The sequence below is a fragment of the Candoia aspera genome, chromosome 1 (assembly GCF_035149785.1).
Source record: "Candoia aspera isolate rCanAsp1 chromosome 1, rCanAsp1.hap2, whole genome shotgun sequence".
Taxonomy (NCBI): domain Eukaryota; kingdom Metazoa; phylum Chordata; class Lepidosauria; order Squamata; family Boidae; genus Candoia; species Candoia aspera.
Window position 1 is genome coordinate 96388937 of NC_086153.1, and position 20545 is coordinate 96409481.

Consider the following 20545-nt stretch of genomic DNA (forward strand, 5'->3'; position numbering starts at 1 on the left):
TCCTTTGTTTCTCCTCATCTCCTCCCCCACTCCTGGCAACTGTTTTCAGTGGGGAACTGGGCAGCGTCGCGACGTTCCGCCGCTTCTTCTACCCCCACGTGACGAACTCCCGGGAGACCAATGCGGAGTTGCGGGGAGGGGAGGTAGTGAAAGATTCTTGGTGTTAGGTCTAGGTTGAGTCTAGTATAGGTCTAGTATTTCTAATGGTTATGGCACCGTAGGATGGGAGCGACGTTTGTCCGACTGGATGAGCAGTCTGTGCTGGTGGTAACGAAGCCGTGAAGGGATCAATCATCGGATGCCCTTGAGAGCCGGCGTTGGCTGAACTTGGCAGTCCGCTGACTAACGCGGAAATTCCGGAGGGAAAAGACGGTACCGCGGAGGGCTCGTGGTAGATCAGTTGCTCTCAGGGTTACTATATTGCAAAAACGGTGGTCACGAAGGAGGGGTGGCGTTCAGAGAATCCCTAAGCCTTAAACATACTATTGTTCGTTTTCCTTTTGTTTAAATATCTGGAAAGGCTTTCCCGTAAAACTTGGACGTTCGGATTATAAAGTACTTGTAAAACATGGAGTGAAAGTCAAAGCCATCTTTAGGTAGACGTTAGGTGTGAGCTGTATAGCTTGTCTTCAGATAAATAAAGGCAATTGAGAAGTGCGAAGCTTTTTGTCCCAGACTTATTTGCCAACTACTGAACTCAAAGAAGTTATACAGAAAATAGAGTTATTATTTTGTCCATTTCATGATTTGTGTGTGTGCGTGTTAAAATATTCTCGTTTTTAATCTCTCTCATCCTTTGATAACTAATATTTTGTACTTACCTGCATTGTAAGATATTTCTATTGGTGCACTTTTAAAATATTTTGTCAGTGTTAGAATTTTGTGAGCCAGCTGTTATAATCTTTGCAGCAGTGGCACACGAATGAACAATGTTGTTCTGATATACTTTAATTCATAACTTGTTGTAAATTGTTAGGATCTGAAGACAGCTTATACATGAAAAGATTAAATAGATAAGCAATATGCATGCACTTAACACAATTTATAAAGTAATGCTGAGATTAACATAGTAAACTTAATGCTTCAGTGACTGGGTAAAGAGTATTATTGTGCCAAACATGTTACAGCATCAGATGTGTAGTCTAATTCTTGTTATTTGATAGGGTGATGCAGGTTCCAAACTAATGTTTGGGTCCAGTTGAATGGAATCCCCTTTTGGTTGTTTAATTATCATGTTTGGTCATAATTCTATATTTTATATATTGGGTAGGTTTTTTAATTTTATGATATGGGGGGGTGTTATTGTTTGTTTCTTGCTGTGCACCACCCAGAGTTACATTGGGCAGGCTTATAAATCCATTTAATAAATAAATAAAAATATTGGCTAAGGGAGGTCACCTTGAGAAAGTTTTAAGAACTGTATGCTCTTTTTGATATTTAATTGGACAAAACCACTTTGGGAATTTACTTCTGCTATGGAAACTATTACTTCTATGCAAATACAAGAAGAAGAAAAATCCTACTTGATCACAGTTTAGTAATTAGATCAGTCTTCTTTAACCTGATGCCTTCCAGATATATTGAAATACAATTCCCAGAATCTCTAGCCAGAGGGGATCAGCTAGGTAAAACAATGAGGACAGGACTCTAAAAATATCTGGAGAACACCAGGCTAGGGAAGGTGTGGTTCAGCTGTGTTCATGCATTGATACAAACAGTGATGCCATGTGTGAAACTCTTTTCATACTTTTTCTTAGTATTTATGTGAGATGGAATAAAAGTTAGGTTTGCAAGCAGATGTATATGCAAATTTAGCTAAGCCTTCTACATCAAAGCATCCTTAACCCTATTCAAGAATGAGGATTGTTTCATATTTCACACCCTTGTTTCTAGCACTTGGAAAGAAAGAGTTGGCTGGTGTGATTATATTCTAAAATAAATTGACAGTTTTATACAGCTAACAACAAAATGAGAATTTGAGTTAGAGGAAGGCTACAATGCTATATTCACTTTGCTTTGTAATTAAGGCTATTGAATTCATTTCTGACTAAAGTGTCTTGATGTTGCTTTTGACTTTAAAACTGATAGCTTGAGGATGTACCCACTGAAAGCAATTGATTTAACCTCTCCCTCCCTTTACTAGTATGCTTATTTAAATAAATCTAAGTGTTTATTCTTTACCTTCGTCGTGATCATTTGAGTTTCCATTGTCCCTGAGTACCCCTAAACAATATTCATAATATTAGCAGTTTGTTAGGAAGCATAGGTAGAAGGTGGGAAGAAGGTGGGGAAACCTGCCTTTCCACTTTTTAAAAGCCAGTATTAGAGATATAATGCATATGTAGAATTAGAATTTTCTAATATATCTCTTATTAATTTATTTTACAGGATCTTAAGTATGGATTGCTTTAGCTCTCATCACAAGTTTTTCCTCCCAGCTTGGAGAGACTGCTTTTAACTACATTGGGCCTCATAGGCACAGGCTGATCTATTTTGAAACTACTGAATGGATCCATTGTCATTGACCTGTGGAAATACTTTGGAACCTGTGGTTTGTGGAAGTAGCACTTTAAGAGAAGTAGCTTCAGCTAGAGGATTCAGTCCATTTGCATGAGAAAAGAGCTTTGGCAATGCTTGTGGCTACAGGGCTTTCAAAGCGAGCTTCCAGTCAATGCCTGCATCCTTTACATCTAAGAGGCTGAGCTAACCTCATGGAGCAGTTTCATACTCCACCCCCTTTATTACAGGCACATTGTTCTCCATGTGGTGAATCGGCTTGCTTTGTGTTGAGTGGTGGGGCTGTTGACAAGGCTGCTGTGTGTGCCTTGCTCACCAGCTGAGGGAGGGAGGGTAAGAAGACAATGATCCAGAGAAGGCTGAATATTTCAGCAACACCCCCGAGATAGCCATGAGCCAGCCGCCTAGCGGAGGCAGCGCTGCAACAGTCTCTCCTCGTCTGCTTCCAGAGGGCAGCAGCAGCAGCAGCAGCCGAAATAAGCAGCCGCGTGCATTCTCTCCAGGTAGACCCAAGGAGTCTTTTGTCCGCCAGCCCTTGCCAGCTGCTAATACATCCCGTTTCGCAGCAGCAGCTGCAGTTCCTGTTTCAAAAGCAAGCTCTGCCCGGCAGCAGCTACTGCAGCAGCCACCACCAGGGCAGAGAACTAGCCGGGTTAAGGGCGGAGGAGCAGAAGGAGATAAGCTGCCCCTGCCAGCTACACCAGCAAGGGGCACAGCGCAGTTGGGAACTGTCCACGCTGGGGATGGTGCTGAAGCGCAGCCTGCCTCATTCCTGGTCTCGGTGGGAGGGTGTCCCAGGCCAAATCCAGGGCCTGCAGTGGAAGCACGAGAGGCACCTCCCAAAGACACCGAGCTCACAACTCCTAGGGCTGGAGAGCAGCAACTTGTACCTGGAGGGAAGGTGGAAAGGGTGGGCAGTTTTGTGCTTTCTCAGCTGCCATCCAAGAGCTGGAACAGGGGTAAAACAGGCAAGCCTTTGCCAAAGAGTGCAGGGGAGGCAACTTCAGCTTCTTCGTCATCTTGTGGTTCAGGGAAAGGCCAGGCTCTGTCAGTGAGCAATGGCAATTACTGGAAAGAAGGATGCCTGCAAAATGAGCTCATCCAGTTCCATCTCAGGAAAGGGTTAGCAGCAACCCAGATGCAAAACAAAGGTAACAGCCAGGCTAATGGCAGTGTGGGCACTTCGCCCTCCTCGACATCCTCATCCATAGTGTTGCCTGGAACTGAAGGTAGCAATGGCCTCAGTGGGACTCCGGAAGGCAACTTGACCCAGGACTCCCAGCAGCAGGAGCTGCAGGAGGAGATGGAGAAACTGGAGGAGGAGAATGAAAACCTCAAGGTGAGCAAAAGATACAGAAGGGAAGGAATAATGGGGGTGTCCCTCAGGTCCAGCGTATATGTGCACAGGCTGGTGGTGTTTTAGTCTGTTCCACAGAAGAAAGGAGAAGGAATGCTAATGGTGAACTCTGCTTTGAGGAGACCAGGTTGACCGTCAAGATATCTATTGCTTTGTCTCCCTGGTTTAAGAAAAGGGTGGGGGAGTGCACAAACCCTTGGCCATAATCTTTCGTGTAAACATGATATAGTACTTCCCTTCTCAGGGAGGATTTTTTTTATATTTCACCTTATATCCTAGTGGATAACCTCCAACTTGTTTTTCCTGTTGTTGACAGGAAAAACACTGAGTTGACTGTAGGTATATAAGTTAATATAAGTTAATATGAAAGATACCAACACAGTTACATAAGAACTATGGGTAACCATAGTTATTGCCATATAGCCATATTAGCATATCTTGTGTTCCTTATCAGTGTGACCTGATGTCATTTTGTGTTTTGCTATCTGTTCCTTCTGAATGTGTGTCAGAATGAAATAGATGAACTTAGAACTGAAATGGATGAGATGAGGGACAGCTTTTTTGAAGAGGATGCTTGCCAGCTTCAGGAAGTACGCCATGAATTGGAGAGAGCCAACAAAAACTGCAGAATTCTTCAGTATCGTCTTCGAAAAGCAGAGCGGAAGAAGCTGCGCTATGCACAGACAGGGGAAATTGATGGAGAACTTCTCCGTAGCTTGGAACAGGATTTAAAGGTAATTTGGGGACAGAAGATGGGAAACTACTGAGAAGAACAATCAGGTTGTGATACCTTTGGTTATCCTCACCTTTTGAGTGAAGGCTAAGGTAGCTTAAGTCTGAGCTGCCTTGTGGTTTTGACAACTGAAATTTAATGACCCAAGTCATTAGGTAAGCAAACTGGTACTCTCCTGGTGTTTTGGACATTTCTCATCAACCTGAGCCAACATGATTTGTCGATTGCGAGAGTCATAGTACAAAACATCTATCGGTCATCAGAAAGACATGTCGCTCATGAAAATTCTAACCCCCAATGCTCAATTGGATTTTTTCCCCCTATTCCATTATTTAGAAGTCGCTAGGGAGTCACTAGAAATCACATTCCAGGTGATTTACACTCCATTGATTGACAGATATTTCACTGGCCTCTGTATAAAATTACCACCTTAGAACTTATTTTTATTTTATTTTTATTTTATTTACAGCAAATGTATCTAGAAGACAAATGCCACATACCATTTTTTTCTTTCAGTTGAAACTGGAAAATGTATATAACATCCCAGTTAATGTTATAATCCCAGTATAAGTGTAGAGATCCTCAGAGATGGATCTCTCTGAAACTATGCAAAAATAGTTGCAAAAACAAAAGCATGGTTTAAGTCTGGGAAATAGAAAGTGTGATAAAGAAGCTCAGACTGACTCCATCCTAATTCAGTGGGGTATAAGAGGGAGGGGAGGGAAGGGAAAATACAACCCAGCTTTCAAGATTCCTTTACTATGGCTTACAGTATATCAATAAAGTATAGTTCCAATTAAACTTGTGGAGTTGGTTTCCTGACATGGCCTATCTTGAAGGGCTGACAGTAGGAGATAAATGACTTACTCTGGTAGTATGATATACAGTATTGTTTTCTGTTTTATCTTCAGTTTCTTTAAATCAAATCTATATCATACCTTGTGTTTACATAATGTGTGAATACGTTATGAGAGATCTTATAGTGGCATAGTCATGCGGTGTAATAATCTTTATCCTGTTTATTAATAGTTCATAGAGAATTTCTATAAGAATGGATCAGTCTTACTGTTGTTGCTTTCCAGTAAATACTAAGGTTGCTTCCAACCAACCTTTTTCCTTTGAGATGTACTATTTAGGAAAAAGGATATTAAAGCCACAAATCTTTGCATCCCAACTTGGGAGAAAGACATATTAAAAGTGAGGTTTATGAGGCATTTGGCTGTGCTATAAATAAGCAAATTAATTACCTAATGTTTGAGCTGGTAGCAGGATGCTAATAGAAGAATTGCCCGGGTCGAAATATGAAATATAATTGGATTGTATTTAATGATGATGCTTATCATTTTCATTTTCCCATAATGCCTTGGGGATCCTGGTGGAGCAATGAAGCCATGCTCTAGTGCAGCCTTCAGTAGCTTGGGCACCTTCCAGATATGTGAATGTCCATGGTGGTTGGAAAATTCTGAGATTTGAAGTTTACACCTCTGGACTGGGGAAGGCTGCTCTGGGTGTATAATATCAGGGTTCGAGAGAAACTATGACTGATGCCAGCAATGTTTATTAGCTGGGGAGCAGGGAAATATAGAGAATAGTTCTTCAAAGAGCTTGGATAATTCACCAGTGCTCAATACTTCACAGCTGGCATGAAAGTGCTAATTTGGTAATCATTGATCAGCCAGTCCCTTAATAAGCCAATTAAAATATATTGTCTTCATGTGTTAACTTGAATGGCAAGGATATAATTTCACTGAGAAAAATCTCACGTAAGACTTCCCAGTCTTTATGCCAGTTTTTGGCTGGATTGGGCCCATGATTCTAGAGATCAAAGAATTAGTCTTTGACTGGGAGTTCTATCCATTGTATTGTTGCTGAGTATCAGAATAGATCACACTGTCTGGAAATCCTCAAGAGTAAACTGGAGTACCTGAAGTGACCGTAATCACACTCATTTTCTTATTAGGAAGAACAGTTTATTCAGTATTTAATGGAACGGATATAAGTTGTCACAACACACCTCTAAACTCTCGTGAGCATAGTAAGCTCTACTATGAAAGTTATTTTCCTGTCTGAAAATGTCAAGTGTCCTTCCATGTAGGTGGCAAAAGATGTTTCAGTAAGGCTTCATCATGAGCTGGAAAACGTGGAAGAAAAGCGCTCCACCACAGAAGATGAAAATGAAAAGTTAAGGCAGAAGCTGATAGAAGCTGAGATTGCTAAACATGCTCTCCAGAATGAGTTTGACAAGATGAAAGAGGTCAGTGCCAAGCTGCTCTTCAGCTGGGCGCCGGGCAGAATTGGCTGAGGAGGGATAGGTACAGCAAGGGGCTCCCCGTGCCTCCTGCCTCTTCTCTGACTGCACTGGTTAGGACTGCTCTGTGGGTGAAATGCAGCTTTGCTTTTAAGACTGGTTATTACTTTATCATGGTAAACCTGCAGATCTGGGAGATGATTATTTCAGATTTGATCTCTTTATTGAATAGAATTGGATTGAAGGCAGTACCTAATTCATCATGTTTGGAAAGGGTATTTGGTGTATTTGTGAACTATTTTTAATCTTCAGGGTGTTCCTTGCTATTGCATTTAGATCAATAAGATCAAGGATATTATGTTACATTAATTGAATTATTCTGTCCTGGGAGTGTTCCAAAATAATCATCTCTGGACGATGAAGACAAAAATATTATTTAAAAAAGCTGGGAATTTTTGTGTGGTTTGAATGGTGGTTTAATAAACTTGGATAGCATGCACCTACTAAAATATTTTCTATATCTGCTCTTTCTTTTACAACAGTCCATGAAAAGAAGAGGAAGCAAAGATTTGCAGAAATCAGAAAAAAGATCACAGCAGATGTCTGCTGAGGTGATATACAATATTTTTCTCTGTCCCATAGCACAATGCAGTAAACTATGTGACCGTTTTAGTGATGGAATACATGATTGCAAACCTTTCCATAGTCGACAGTGTGAAAACCAGGGCCCTTTTTTTATGAAACTCATTTACCAGACTAGGACACAAATTATTATGTCTCTGTAGATGGCAAAGAATGCAACTTAACAAACACTTGAGTCACACTCTTTGTTGCAAATATGGAAATCACATCAGTTACATCACAACACCCTTCCCAGCACCTACATTATGCTTCCAATCTGTTAGTCTGTGTTTCATGGTTAAATACAGGGGAGTTCTGGCCTCTACATTTTTAAATTTTAAGTCTGAAATATTATCCTGATCAATACCTCCACTACTGTATTACCTGAAAAGATGTCACCAACCTTGTTCCCATTTCAACATCCTTTGTCCTAATGATGCCAGAAGACAAAATCTCTTTCTTGAGGGCTGAACTATTCCTAATGGCCAAATCTCAAGGCTACTTCACATGTTACATTTTTAAAGTTGCATTCTTCCATTTGAAATGCAATGCATGAATGCAACAAATACAGGCATTTGTGTAATACAAGTAGCTCCTGTTGATTGAACAAAAATAAAGTTTCCTTTGATTTGAAATCACTGGTGATTTTGCAGGCACATCCATGAAGGTTTTTTGTCAATCACGTGGAAGTGGTTTGTCATTTCCTTTTTCTGGGATGTGTTTTTCAACTTCCCAATCTAGTTTACAGCCTTGGGATTTCCTAGTGGTCTCCTGGGCAAGTAACACTCAGGTCAGACTCTGCTTAGCTTTTGAGCCAGACAAAGAGAGTCAGGTGTTGCCACCTGCTGAGACATTGATTGGCAAGTATAATAGGGGTAATAACTTGTAATAGAAATGTTACTGTGACTTGTTACTTTGTTTTATTTTGCTGAGCGTTATTTCACACTGATTGCCCTGGCTTTGAAATGTTGTATTTCTAATGTATCTGATTCTGAACAGATTTAATGACAGATTTTGCATTTACAAGTATTGCACAAATATGTGGCCTTTGAAAAAAGGGTTGAAGTTTTCTCTCCCTTAAACATTATGGGGAAATTCCAGTGAAGTTTATTGGGGCAGGTATTCTATATACAGTATTAGTACTTCGTTCTGCTGAATGGTCAGTTGGCATCCCTATGTGTATGTAATGTAACTGGGGGATATTCTTTTTCTGCCTAAGGAGGACAATGAAGATCTAAAGTGCCAGTTGCAGTTTATCAAAGAGGAGGCTGCTCTGATGAGGAAAAAATTAGCCAAAGTTGATAAGGAAAAGGACAGATTTGAGCATGATCTGCAGAAGTATCGGTCATTTTATGGTGATCTAGACAGTCCCCTTCCAAAAGGGGAAGCAGGAGGCCCACCTACCACAAGAGAAGCAGAACTCAAGCTCCGTCTGAGGTTAGTAGAGGAAGAAGCCAATATCCTTGGAAGGAAAATAGTGGAACTGGAAGTAGAAAACAGAGGGCTGAAAGCAGAGCTTGATGACTTAAGAGGAGATGATTTCTCAGGGGCAGCCAATCCCCTCATGGGGGATCAGAACGAATCTCTGTCAGAGTTACGGCAGCATCTGCAGTTAGTTGAAGATGAGACTGAACTATTGAGGAGGAACTTAGCTGATGCAGATGAACAAAACAAACGTGTCACAGCAGAGCTGAACAAATACAAATACAAGACCGGGACTCATGATAATTCAAGACACCATGACAGTCCCAAGACCGAAATGCTTCAAGAAGAACTGAAGGCTGCCCGCATGCAAATTAATGAACTCAGTGGCAAAGTCATGCAGCTCCAATATGAGAACAGGATACTGATGTCCAACATGCAGCGCTATGATTTGGCCTCTCATTTGGGGATCCGAGGGAGTCCCAGGGACAGCGATGCTGAAAGTGAGGCAGGGAAGAAAGAAAGTGATGAGGATTCTCGTCCCCCCCACCGCAAAAGAGAAGGGCCCATTGGTGGGGAGAGTGATTCAGAGGAGGTCCGCAACATCCGTTGCTTGACCCCCACGAGGTCCTTCTATCCAACATCAGTAGGATGGCAGAAAAGCTTTACTGACCGGCAGCAAACCAAGGACATCCGCTGTGAAGCAGAACGCCTGGGCAAGACCGTAGACCGCTTGATTTCTGACACCAGCACTATCATAACTGAGGCAAGAATCTATGTGGCAAATGGGGACCTGTTTCGACTTCTGGATGGTGAAGATGATGGAAGTAGGATACGGGAACATGAACTTCTTTATCGGATCAATGCCCAGATGAAGGCGTTTAGGAAAGAGCTCCAGGCCTTTATTGACAGGCTAGAAGTTCCAAAGTCTTCAGATGATCGAAGTACAGATGAACCTTTGTCAGTGAGTCAGGTAGATTTTTATTTAGTAAAGCCATTGAGGAAAAAGTATTTGAGCCCAAGATAAGGGGTGGATACTTAAGCTACTTCCTTGTGGCTATGTGAGATGAAGAGGGCATCATTTAATTTCTATGACTGCAATTTAAATTTCCCAGATTGTTGTTCTAATATTGGGTTCTTAGGAGAGGAAGACATTATTAGATACTTACCTAATAAGAGCTCTCTGGGTTGGTTAAAAAGTTGAATAGTAGATAGTCATCTGTCTAGTTTTTTTTTCATTCACCCATATTATTAATGGGTTTATAAAACTTAAACAGCTAGAAAAAAAGACAGTTTAAAATCCTAAATTAAAAAGTAAAATACAGAATAAATAGCATGGGAAAGATAAAGTTCCAAGGTTCTCTTCCTGTTCTCCTTATTTTGTTGCCCCTTTTAGAGTGGTTTGATTGCCTGCCTTTTTCTTTGGCTAAGAGAGGGAAGAGGATGGCTGAGAGAGGAAGGAACTGCAGCCAGCTGCCCAGACAATCTTTATTGTGGCAAATAAGCAAAACTAGGAATGGTGAGAAAAAGCAAAACTGGCAAACATTGAACTGTTTGAGTCAGTCCACTTTTTAATTTATTCAGTTAATTCTATTTATAGCCCATCCTTTTGTGCTGGGATGGGTGGCCACCAGGGAACCATCCTGGCTATAAGATAAACTGGGAAGACCAAAAAAATATCCCAAAAGAAGGGAGGGGTGAACCAGTCTTATATTGTTGGCAAGAAAATAACATTTCTATGAAGTTCAGGAGTAGCTCTTGACTCAAGAAAAACTTTGCCTTCCTATAATGTCTGGGACAGATAACAACTATATTGAAGCCATCAAAGTATAAAATATCACATTATGAAAACCAATAAAGAGTAGCCCTTTCTCGTGCCCCCATCTCGTTATTGCAAACAGAGTGGATGAAACCGTAAAATAGGTCTGAGAAAGGCTAACCAAAAAAGAATAGAAAGCAACCTCATTTTTTACTTTAAATTTTGCTGCCATTTTAGAATCAAGTAGCTGTGGCTAGCTTCAAGGTGAACATATGCATGCCTATGAATACCCGTCTATTTTTCAGGAAAGAAAAGGAATGATACTGCTGGTTTAAGATTCTGTCCTACTAAATGTTGAGTGGCACATTTAGGTACTGACCGGGAACACTGATGCAAGAGTATGTTCCAGAAATTAGCTGGTGCACTAGACAGTTGGATAGGACTGCAACAGTAGTGCACCATTTTGGGGGCGGAAATCCTAGACATATAAGTGGCAAGCTGCTAAACCAATCAGAGGCTGCCTTGATAGATCCATATCCAGTGAGCATTGCACCAGGGTTAGGCCCACTGCTGCTAATCCAGTGCCTTTTGCTGTACACCTCAAGGCGGCATCTGATTGTCTGTCATTTGTATTTCCCAGAAAAGCCTCGTTTTTTCTTTTTCTTTTGAAAGGAAATATGGCACACAGCCTCAGAAAAAGCCAAGCTGGGCTAGGAAGTGGGAAGAGACAAGCAATCCTGGTGGGCAAATTGATCGATATTACAGGAGAGCATTACAACAGATGGGGAGTGGAGATCCCCTCAGGTTCTTTTGCACCAGCATTTGGATCTGATATGTACAATTTTCACAAGACTAGTGTAAACTGTTGATTTTTTTTTTCCTCTTGAAAAGTCAAGTGTGATGTTTCGTTAATGTGGCATTATCTTGTCTTTGTATTTACTTTTCCCAGATGTTCCAGCCTATCATTTTACTTATTCTCATCCTTGTCTTGTTTTCATCTCTTTCTTACACCACAATATTTAAACTTGTCTTCCTTTTCACATTGTTCTTTGTGCTGTAGACATTTTTTAATTGTTTTACCGTTCATTATAGAGTTATTTTCAGTTCGTTTTATGTTGTGCATCTTCCCAAGCTACGAAGTTCAAGAGATATAGTTTCTATAGTAATCACTGCTGTAAAAACACTGAAGACTGTTCGGTAGAAAGAAGAGGAACCAAGCACTTTTCCATGCCAAAATGCAGATGTTGCAAGCAGCCGAAACCAAAAGATCTCCACAATCAAATCTGAATACTGTCATCCCAATAGCTAGGTAAGCAAGTGAAATCTTTCCCTGCAGAATGTGTATGCTTTGGTCATGTGCATCTTAAGTATGTGTGTGTGATGCTGTAATACATGGGATCAGATGGGATGGCAAGATGAAGGGGAGTCGTTCTTCCCCATGTATGATGGTTAACTTTGGGAAGGAAGATATCCACATAGGAGTAGAACATAAGCATGCTCAGCCCCCCCGAAGGGCTCTGTTTTCCTGAGCATCAGCTCATTCTGCTCCCGAAACTCCTTTTATAACTAGTAAAATGGCCAGTGTTTTGTCACAAAACCAGTTTAGCTTCTTCGTGCATGGAACTTGCCTTTACATCAGACTGTGGGCTAAGCAGGAGAGCTCTAAATTTTATTTTAGTTTGACAACATCCCCATGCAGCTCCTACTTTTAGTGATTTCAGTGTGCCAGCAGGAAAACAAACAAAAAAAGACAAAACTTGTCATATCAATTCTTAACCAAAAAATTGATTTTTTTGCCCCTTCCCCCTTATTCCTGTGTTTAGGAATAATGAGTAGGAGGTCTGTTTAAGAATTGCTGACTGAAATGCATAACAGCTTAAAATATTGATAAAATTATGCTGACAGTAAGATGGTGGTTTTTGTCCACTCATCTACACTTATCTATACACTCATCTCAACTTTATTAAAGGTGGAAGAAAGTTGAATTATGTAAGCATGTGTGGGTGTGTGCCGAGGCAGAATAGGCCCCTGACAAAGAAATCAGGCATTCCATGCAAACTGACAGCAAGGACATACACTGAGTAGAATAGTAACTGCATAAACTATATGGAACTCAGTGGCTAACCAAACTGACCAGGTCCTTTCTGCATTTTTGCATACAGACTGAAGCATGCACAGAGTCCAGTGATGATAACGGTAGTGGTAATAACAATACCTCATTCAGTCAACAGGCCAAACTAAGTCCCCAATAATTAAACCACCAACTGCACTGCATGCAAACAGACAGGCAGACAATGAAACAAACTGGTCATTGTCACTCTCGCTCTCTTCTGTCTGTCCTGTCTTTGTGGTCTATTGGTCTCACATATTGCATATCTATGCTGTGCAGCCTCAGAGCCAGCCAGTCTTATTCAGCCCACCAGGAACACAACATCATCCTGGGCCATGTGCAGGTGGGATGGTAAAGGGTCACTCAAAAGTCCTTCTGGGCATTGTCATCTGATAACACAGTGACTTATTTTTTGAATATTGATTTTTCTGGCAAGTTCATTCTCAGTCAAGGGTAGCAACAAGCTTTAGTGATACATTATTGTACAGTGATAATTTTGTACAGGTAGTCCTCGCTTAACGACCATTCATTCAGCGACTGTTTGAAATTATGACGGTGCTGAAAAAATGGACTTAAAACCAATGTCCAAAGATATTGCCGCTGCAGTGCCTCTGTGGTCATGTCATCAAAATTCGGGTGCTTGGCAGCCCACCTACACTTATAACTGCAGGAGCGCTGTAACTCCCCCACCTGCCTATCTCCCCCCTCCATCTATGCCCTTTGGCCCTGTGCTCTGTCACCCAGCTGACCTTTGCCGTCTTCTTGCTCCCACTGCTGATGAGGCATGCCTGGCCTGGCTGCTAGGCCAGACTGGGCTGGCTTTGGTTGCGGAAAAAGAAAAGCAAATGCTAAAGTCAGCCCCTCAATGGCAGCGTGCCCAAACGCCCCTTTTTGCCACGCTCCTCGGTGGGGCAGGAGCTAGCTTCAGCTGCGGAAAAAGGAAAACAAATGATAAAGACAGCCTTTTTGCAAAGAGCTGCTGGGCAGAGCTGAACTAGCTTCACTTTCAGTGCTGCCCAAGAGCTCTTTGCAAAGTGACTGCTTTGGGCTTTTTTTTTTTTTTTTACAACCAAAGCCTGGCCTGGCCCGGCCCAGCAGCCAGGCCGAGCACACCTCAGCAGCAGCAGGAGCAATAAGCAAATGAAGGTCAGCTGGGGCGGCGGAGTGCAGGGTGGTGAGGTGGGGCGGCTGCAGCTTCCTGGGGCATGGCAAGCAGCCACGTGGTTCTGGGCCTCTTTGCTACACCACAAGGCAGGGCGCAGGGCAGCCAAAAGGGCAGAGATGGCGGGGAGGTTGTGGGGAGTTGGAGGCAGTCCCTTACCTTACTGAGGCTCTGGGCTGGGAGGGAGCAAGCCCAGAATGGCTTGGATTGGGGTGGGTGCTCAGCTGACAACCAGTAAATTCACTTAACAGCAGCAAGGAGAATTGCCAGGATTGGTCTCGCTAAGCCGTGCAGTCACGTGACATCTCACTTTACAACTGCATCGCTTAGTGATGGAAATTCCAGTCCCAATTACTATCATTAAGGGAGGACTACCTGTATGTTTTAGTTTGGAGAATGACCTTCCTGCAGTTATCATCACTGTTGCCATCCTGGTCAAAAAAAGCAGGCATGCCACGTGCACTTGAGTAAAACATGATTACAAAGCACAGCTATCTATCTATCTAATAGAACAAAGAGAAAAAGCATAAAATAATGAAAGAACAAACAAGCAACAAAAGCAACAAAACCATTGTTCTGGAGTCTTCTGAAGTGGGCAGCCCTAACAAATCTAGTTCCTTAAATTAATATATATAAGGGCTTCATATATAATCCTTTGCATAACAGTTTCAGTAAAGGACAACCATATTTCATTGTAGTGATCCATACATAATCTGTCTCTAATAAGTCACAAATAACATCAGGTTTTCAATCCATTGAGTAATTCTGGCCATAAGCGTGACTTTCCAATTTGAAGGACTAGTCTTGTAGCAAGCAAACAAACAAAAAAAAGACCACCAAGAATCCATTTCCATTGTCCAAATGTCAATTTCCTTGTAATAGATATGCAGTTTAAAAGAATGTGGGCATCCCAAAATATTAAACTTTATCTCAAAGTCAAGTGTATATTTCTAAATTCTTCTTCCTAGAGTGCAACAACTTTAGAACATTGCAAAAATGTATGCTTTGACAGAGCGTTGTTGTATCTCCAAAAACATTTGCTCGCTCCTTTTCTATATGAGTGCAATGGGTCCAATAAATCTGAAATCTTATTTTTTGTTGAATAAGCCATAATCAAAGATCTGTTGGAGAGCCAGCTTGGTATAGTTTGCTAGAAACAAGCAGACCGTGACTGTTAGGCACAAAGCCAGCTGGGTGACCTTGGGCCAGTCACACACACACAGCCCTAGGAAGAAGGCAAGGGCAAACCACTTCTGATAAATGTTGCCAGAAAAACTACATGGATTTATCCAGGTATTGCCAGGAGTCTTAACTGAATTGAGATGTTTGTTGAGATTAAAACCATTTCCTGATTTGTAGATAAAATGTGGTTCTCCAATTCCTTGTTCCATTTAGTCTTTAAAATTAGTATATTGATTTATTTATAACAATTGTTTACTAAGATTAATCATGGACTTTTTGTCTCCAGGATTTAGAGATCCCTTTTAATAATATACATGTCTCTGAAGCTGAGAATGCTGCTGCTCAAAATTGAGACATCAATAAATGTTGTAGTTGTAAATACTGCCATTGGGTGGCAACAGACAAATGGTATTTATCTTTTAACATAGAAAACGATAACTCATCATTATCATCTACTAGCTGATCTAAAGTAAAAATCCCATTATCGATCCGAATTTCCCATATAACGGGTTTTTAAAATCATTATTACTAATGTTAAGAACTGGATTATTTCTTCACATCAATTTTGCATAAGAGAAAGGATCATAATGCAGTTTTCCAGAAATAATATATCACAGCTTTCAAGTTAGTTTGATAGGAAAAGGGATATATCTGACCTATGATATTTTGAAGCCCAGATAGCGCTATATATAAACATTCCAAACGTGCTTAGGAAGGAGTATTTTATACCAAGGGAAGGCTTCTAGGATTTGGTACTAGTTAAAAAGTATGCATAGTGATATAAATCAAGATTCAGAAAACCAAATCCCCAGATGGGTTTCTATCATAAGAAGTTCTACAACACCCTTTATTGTTATTTTACCACCATCAGATTTCAGTAATGATCTAATTAAGAGCAATTACACAAAAAGTGTGTCTGAGTCACTAATAAAATGCCAAATGCAGAAGTTCTCCAGCTGCATACAACTCCTTGTCAGTTGCTGAAATCAGAGTTGAAGGCTGCAGCGCATAAAATGTAGAAACTATTTTATTCAGGCCTTCAGATCCATGTTTTACCTGAAGGATTATTATTCCCACTGTTAAAAAGAACACATTCATTCTGAATTGGTCCTCTGGAGGTGGTGTGATCCCCACAGAGATTATCATGAAACTTCTTCTTGTGAAGTACTTTGGTCTTAATACCACAACACTATTTTGCATGATGTTGTGCTGACCTTTGGCACCTTATTACTTATTGAGAGATGTTGGAGAGGTCCTGAAGCTTAGCTTAAGTCCGTTTCTGGCAGTTGACAGATTCCAAAATTTTAATGAGCAGTCTGGACAAAAAGGAAAACTGGAGCTTCTCCATTTGAACTTTTGAGCTCTAGTTTCTGTTACCTAATCTCTCTTTTCCAGGAGAATTATTTCAGTTAGCACCTTGTAGGTATCTTTGAAGTGGAAACAAATGGGTGCAAGAACCTAATAGTATTCTGACTCTCTTATCGCCTTAACAGAATTTTGGATTAAGATGTCAGATATAGGGAGGGTGAATGCCATCATTTGATACTGTGTGTAGTAGTTAAGGTGTCGGATGCAGGTTCTAGTCCATCCTTAGCCATGGAAGGTCCCAGTGATAAGAAATTGTGATAAAGGTTGCTAAAATGCCAGATGCACTAGTCTATACATCCAAAGTGAAATAATGTACATCATGGTTATACCAAATTTTGTAGACAAAATTATGGAGCAGATTAATGGAAGTACTTGTGTTACACCATTGGCTGATGGGACATGAAAAACAGTGAAATTATAGTTGTTGCTTTTTGTTATATGAAACCAACAGGCAGATGTGTCGCTATTTTAGAGCTTCATTCACAAACTACTCAAGTAGAACGTCTCTAATGTCAACACTAGTTGGCTTACAATTACTGTAAATTTTGACAAGCTAATTGATGGAGCATCTGTTATGAAAGGCACATTCAGTAGTGTTCAAGTGGAACCAACAGGAAAGTATTAACTCCTTCAGTTGAAAGGTAGAAGGTAGAACCCCAAATTCCTCCATTCAGTTCCCCCAAAAGAGGACTGTTAACTCATTAGACCTGCTTTTTTCTTTTTCTTTTCCTGTCAGATTGAGCATTCTGGAGTTACTTTTTTTTTAAAAAAAAATCTCACTAGGGAGGAAGCTGAGGCAGTTTAGATCCCACTGACCTTTATGACAGACCAGTTTCAAAGAAGAATGGCATTTGGAGAATAATCCTGGATCTCATGGCTCTCAAGTGTCTCATCAGATGCAGAATATTCTGGATGTAAAGCCTGAGATCAACTAGAAAGTGCATTCTCCCAGATGATTTCCTTGCCTCCATCAACCTGGGAAACCTCCATGCTACCATCTATCCTCTCCACAGGAGATATTTCAAATTTGTCTAAAACAGTCAGGTTCAATTCAGTTTCTGGATTTTCAGCACAGTTATGGCAGCCCTAATGGGACATCTTTGGGCAAAGGAAGTACATGTGTATGCTTACTTGGACTCTCTCTTGTTCAGAGCTCTGTCCATAGGCAGTACTTTTATTCAGTGTACAGCATACTCCATTTTGTTTCTAGAACATGGATTTATAGGGAGTGTGACCAAGGGTTGCTTGGTTCCATCCGGATGAATGAACACTTGAGAGTTCTGATCAAGTCTGAGGTGGAAACTATTTTGGTTGCAAGAATGTTTGATCATATTACAGAAATCTGTCAGAGGTGTCCTCTCTGCTCTGCAGAGACATCTTAACAGCCAAACCTGATGGGGCTAGCTCATCTGCAGGGCATGATGATTGCCCATGAGCTCAATTTCACTTCAATTTGCTGCTGCTTCCTTTTCAATCTTAATCACAAACAGAACCCACATCCCTATTATAGTAACTAATACCCTCCGACTTGCCTCAGTAGTGCTACCAAGGGAGCCAACAGGATCCAGGTTCGCTATATATGCCAGGTTTTTCTCTGCCTGGGCAGTCTGGCAGTCACACTGGATGCCATTTTCCATAAACACCTGAATTTGAAGGCTAGCTATCTCATATTCATTGCACTCTTGCTGCAGTTCAAGGAATCCTAGTTTAAGGTGCTATAATGGTATGTGGGAATGACCTTGGGAGACCGGGAGAAGAGACACAGCCAAGGGAATGGTCAGATAAAAGGCAACTCAGCCTGCAGCAGGAATGTGGGTGGGGTAAGCAGCTCAGAAGGGACCCTCCCTAGTTTCTTGGGCTGTAAAGGGGAGGAAGGGGGAGAAATGTGCTTTCAGGCTTGCAAGATGCTGTTAATGTAACCTTACAATAAAGTAGAATTAGCTCATCTGGCCATGCCTCCTGTCTGGTCTACCTTGCAAGGCTGACATCTGCACACCAACAATCACTGACAACAGTACAAGAAATGCTCTGCTATTCCATTCTACTAGGATATATTTTTTACTTCCCAATTTAGCCAACAGCCCTGGGATTTTTTTGCTGGTATCCCATCAAAGTACAAACTTGTTTAACTTTTTGAGGCCAAAGTCAGTTAACTGTTGCCAGAGAATACATAAACGGTTCTTCAAATGTCATGGCAAACTTGCTGAGCCAGTGTTAAGTATCCCACTGTTTTCATCTGGAGATTTTTGAAAGGTCATCATGAAATGGGCCTCCCACTTCTTTTAGGACAAGTTTTTGAGAAACTGGTAAACTGATGTCACCCTGCCTTCCAAGTCTTCATTATATGCAATATAGTCTGTATGATAAAACTGAGGCCCCAGGTCATTTTGGTAACTCAGTGAGAGACAAATAGAGATGACTTTGGAGAAGAGATACTAGACATGAGCTCAGGTCAGGAAGACAAGGCCATGTGAGAAAGTTGCCTTGCCTTGACTCTTCTCAGCCATACAAGATAGACCATATCAGGAAACTGATTCCATTGTAAGACTAGGACTATACTTTTTTGAGATGAACCATAGGAACAGAATCTTAATAGCTTCTGGATGGTTTCTTTGAGATCATCTCCATGGCTCCCTCCAACTCTTTGTTATAAGTGGGAAGGAAGAGGAAACTCTGTCAGGCTAAAAAATTTTTGTTATTATAGAGTAATACAATAGAGTTCTAGGATTTTTTGTGGTGTCTGTTTCCTGACCTGGTTTACCTCAGAGGGCTGACAGCTCCTCACGGGCCTTAACAACCACAGTCTTCTAAGTTAGCAGAATTGAATGTGGGACCTCAGTAGAATCTGCTAAGATGATCTGATGTTTAATTCCAGGGGCTAGAACTTCATTTGGATCTGGAATGTCTGTATCTTTGCATCTACAGATTGAATGGAACAGCTGCTGAGGAACAGTATCTCTTTGTTGATCAAAGCAATGCTTTCTTCAATATGCCTTGCTACAAATAAAAACTACCAAATAATCCAGCCAGTCTTCAAAAGAAAGAAACACTGGATCATGGTGATACTGAATTCTGGAATTTTCTGCAATTAGACTTAAGTAATGATAACCAGTATTCTACAGAGGCAAGCTACTACACTGGTCTCAGTCCTCCTGGATGATTGAAGTTTTTCCCCCTTTCTAGTCACTCTAGTCTCCAGTGTTTCATCTAGTGATCCAATGTTTCCTAACCTTGAAATATCTACACCCTTTGAGTCCATCTGAGAGGTACATTCTGACATGAAAGAAAACCTTCCTGGGGGCATTAACATCAGCCAGGAGAATTGGGGACTTTATTTTGGTAAGCTGATTCTGTGATTAGACCCATGCTTCTTCTTAAATGTGAACTTGATCCTCCATAGTCATAAGTGACTGTGATTCTCAGTTTTGTCCAGGTACCACTCATACTTGGCATTAGTTGGAAGTGTGCAGGCCACTCAGGATCTTGTTGGCATGGGAACAATTAAGTGCATTATGGGCCAAACTGCATTTAGTAAAAGCTATCAAGAAGTACAGTGGCTAGCAAAGACAAGGTGGAATATAAATTACAAAATTACTGTATAGAAACAGCAGTAGCTATTGGCTACGGTGAAGATATAATATAGCATTGTGATATCTGTGTAGTACAATAATGGTCTAGATTTCTGTCCAACTCTGCTATATTAGTGATAATTTTAAAAACATGCTATGGTGCTCTTAAACCTGTCACTACAAATCTGGAGTAGCACCTTCCAAAATTATGTTTGCATACTTCCTAAGGTACTGCTTCTAAGGCAGTAATAAAGTGTGGCTCTTAAGATGCTGCTGAAAAGTTTTTTCATACTGAAGATGGATGAAGACAACTGGAAGTGTTTGAGAATTACTTTGCCTGACTCAGCTTTTGACTTTCCAGTTCAAGGATACACAGTTAAGGGTGAGAAATGCTGGGAGCTGGAGTTTAGCAGCATCTGCAGAGCCACTGGTTCCCTACCATTTCTTGCAAGCTGAGACAACTGTATTACCTCAAAATAATTACAGAGTAAGAGGAA

The 20545-nt window shown here is 41.0% G+C and overlaps 1 protein-coding gene across 1 annotated transcript; it reads left to right on the top strand.

The window, feature by feature from the left end:
• Nucleotides 1-2856: 2856 nt before the first annotated feature.
• On the top strand, nucleotides 2857-11717 carry MTCL3 (MTCL family member 3). The gene is made up of 6 exons (XM_063310244.1): nucleotides 2857-3856; nucleotides 4384-4608; nucleotides 6703-6861; nucleotides 7398-7466; nucleotides 8696-9871; nucleotides 11607-11717. Exons 1-6 carry the CDS (start codon nucleotides 2909-2911, stop codon nucleotides 11715-11717), a joined length of 2688 nt encoding a protein of 895 aa, XP_063166314.1. The 5' UTR covers nucleotides 2857-2908.
• Nucleotides 11718-20545: the final 8828 nt, after the last annotated feature.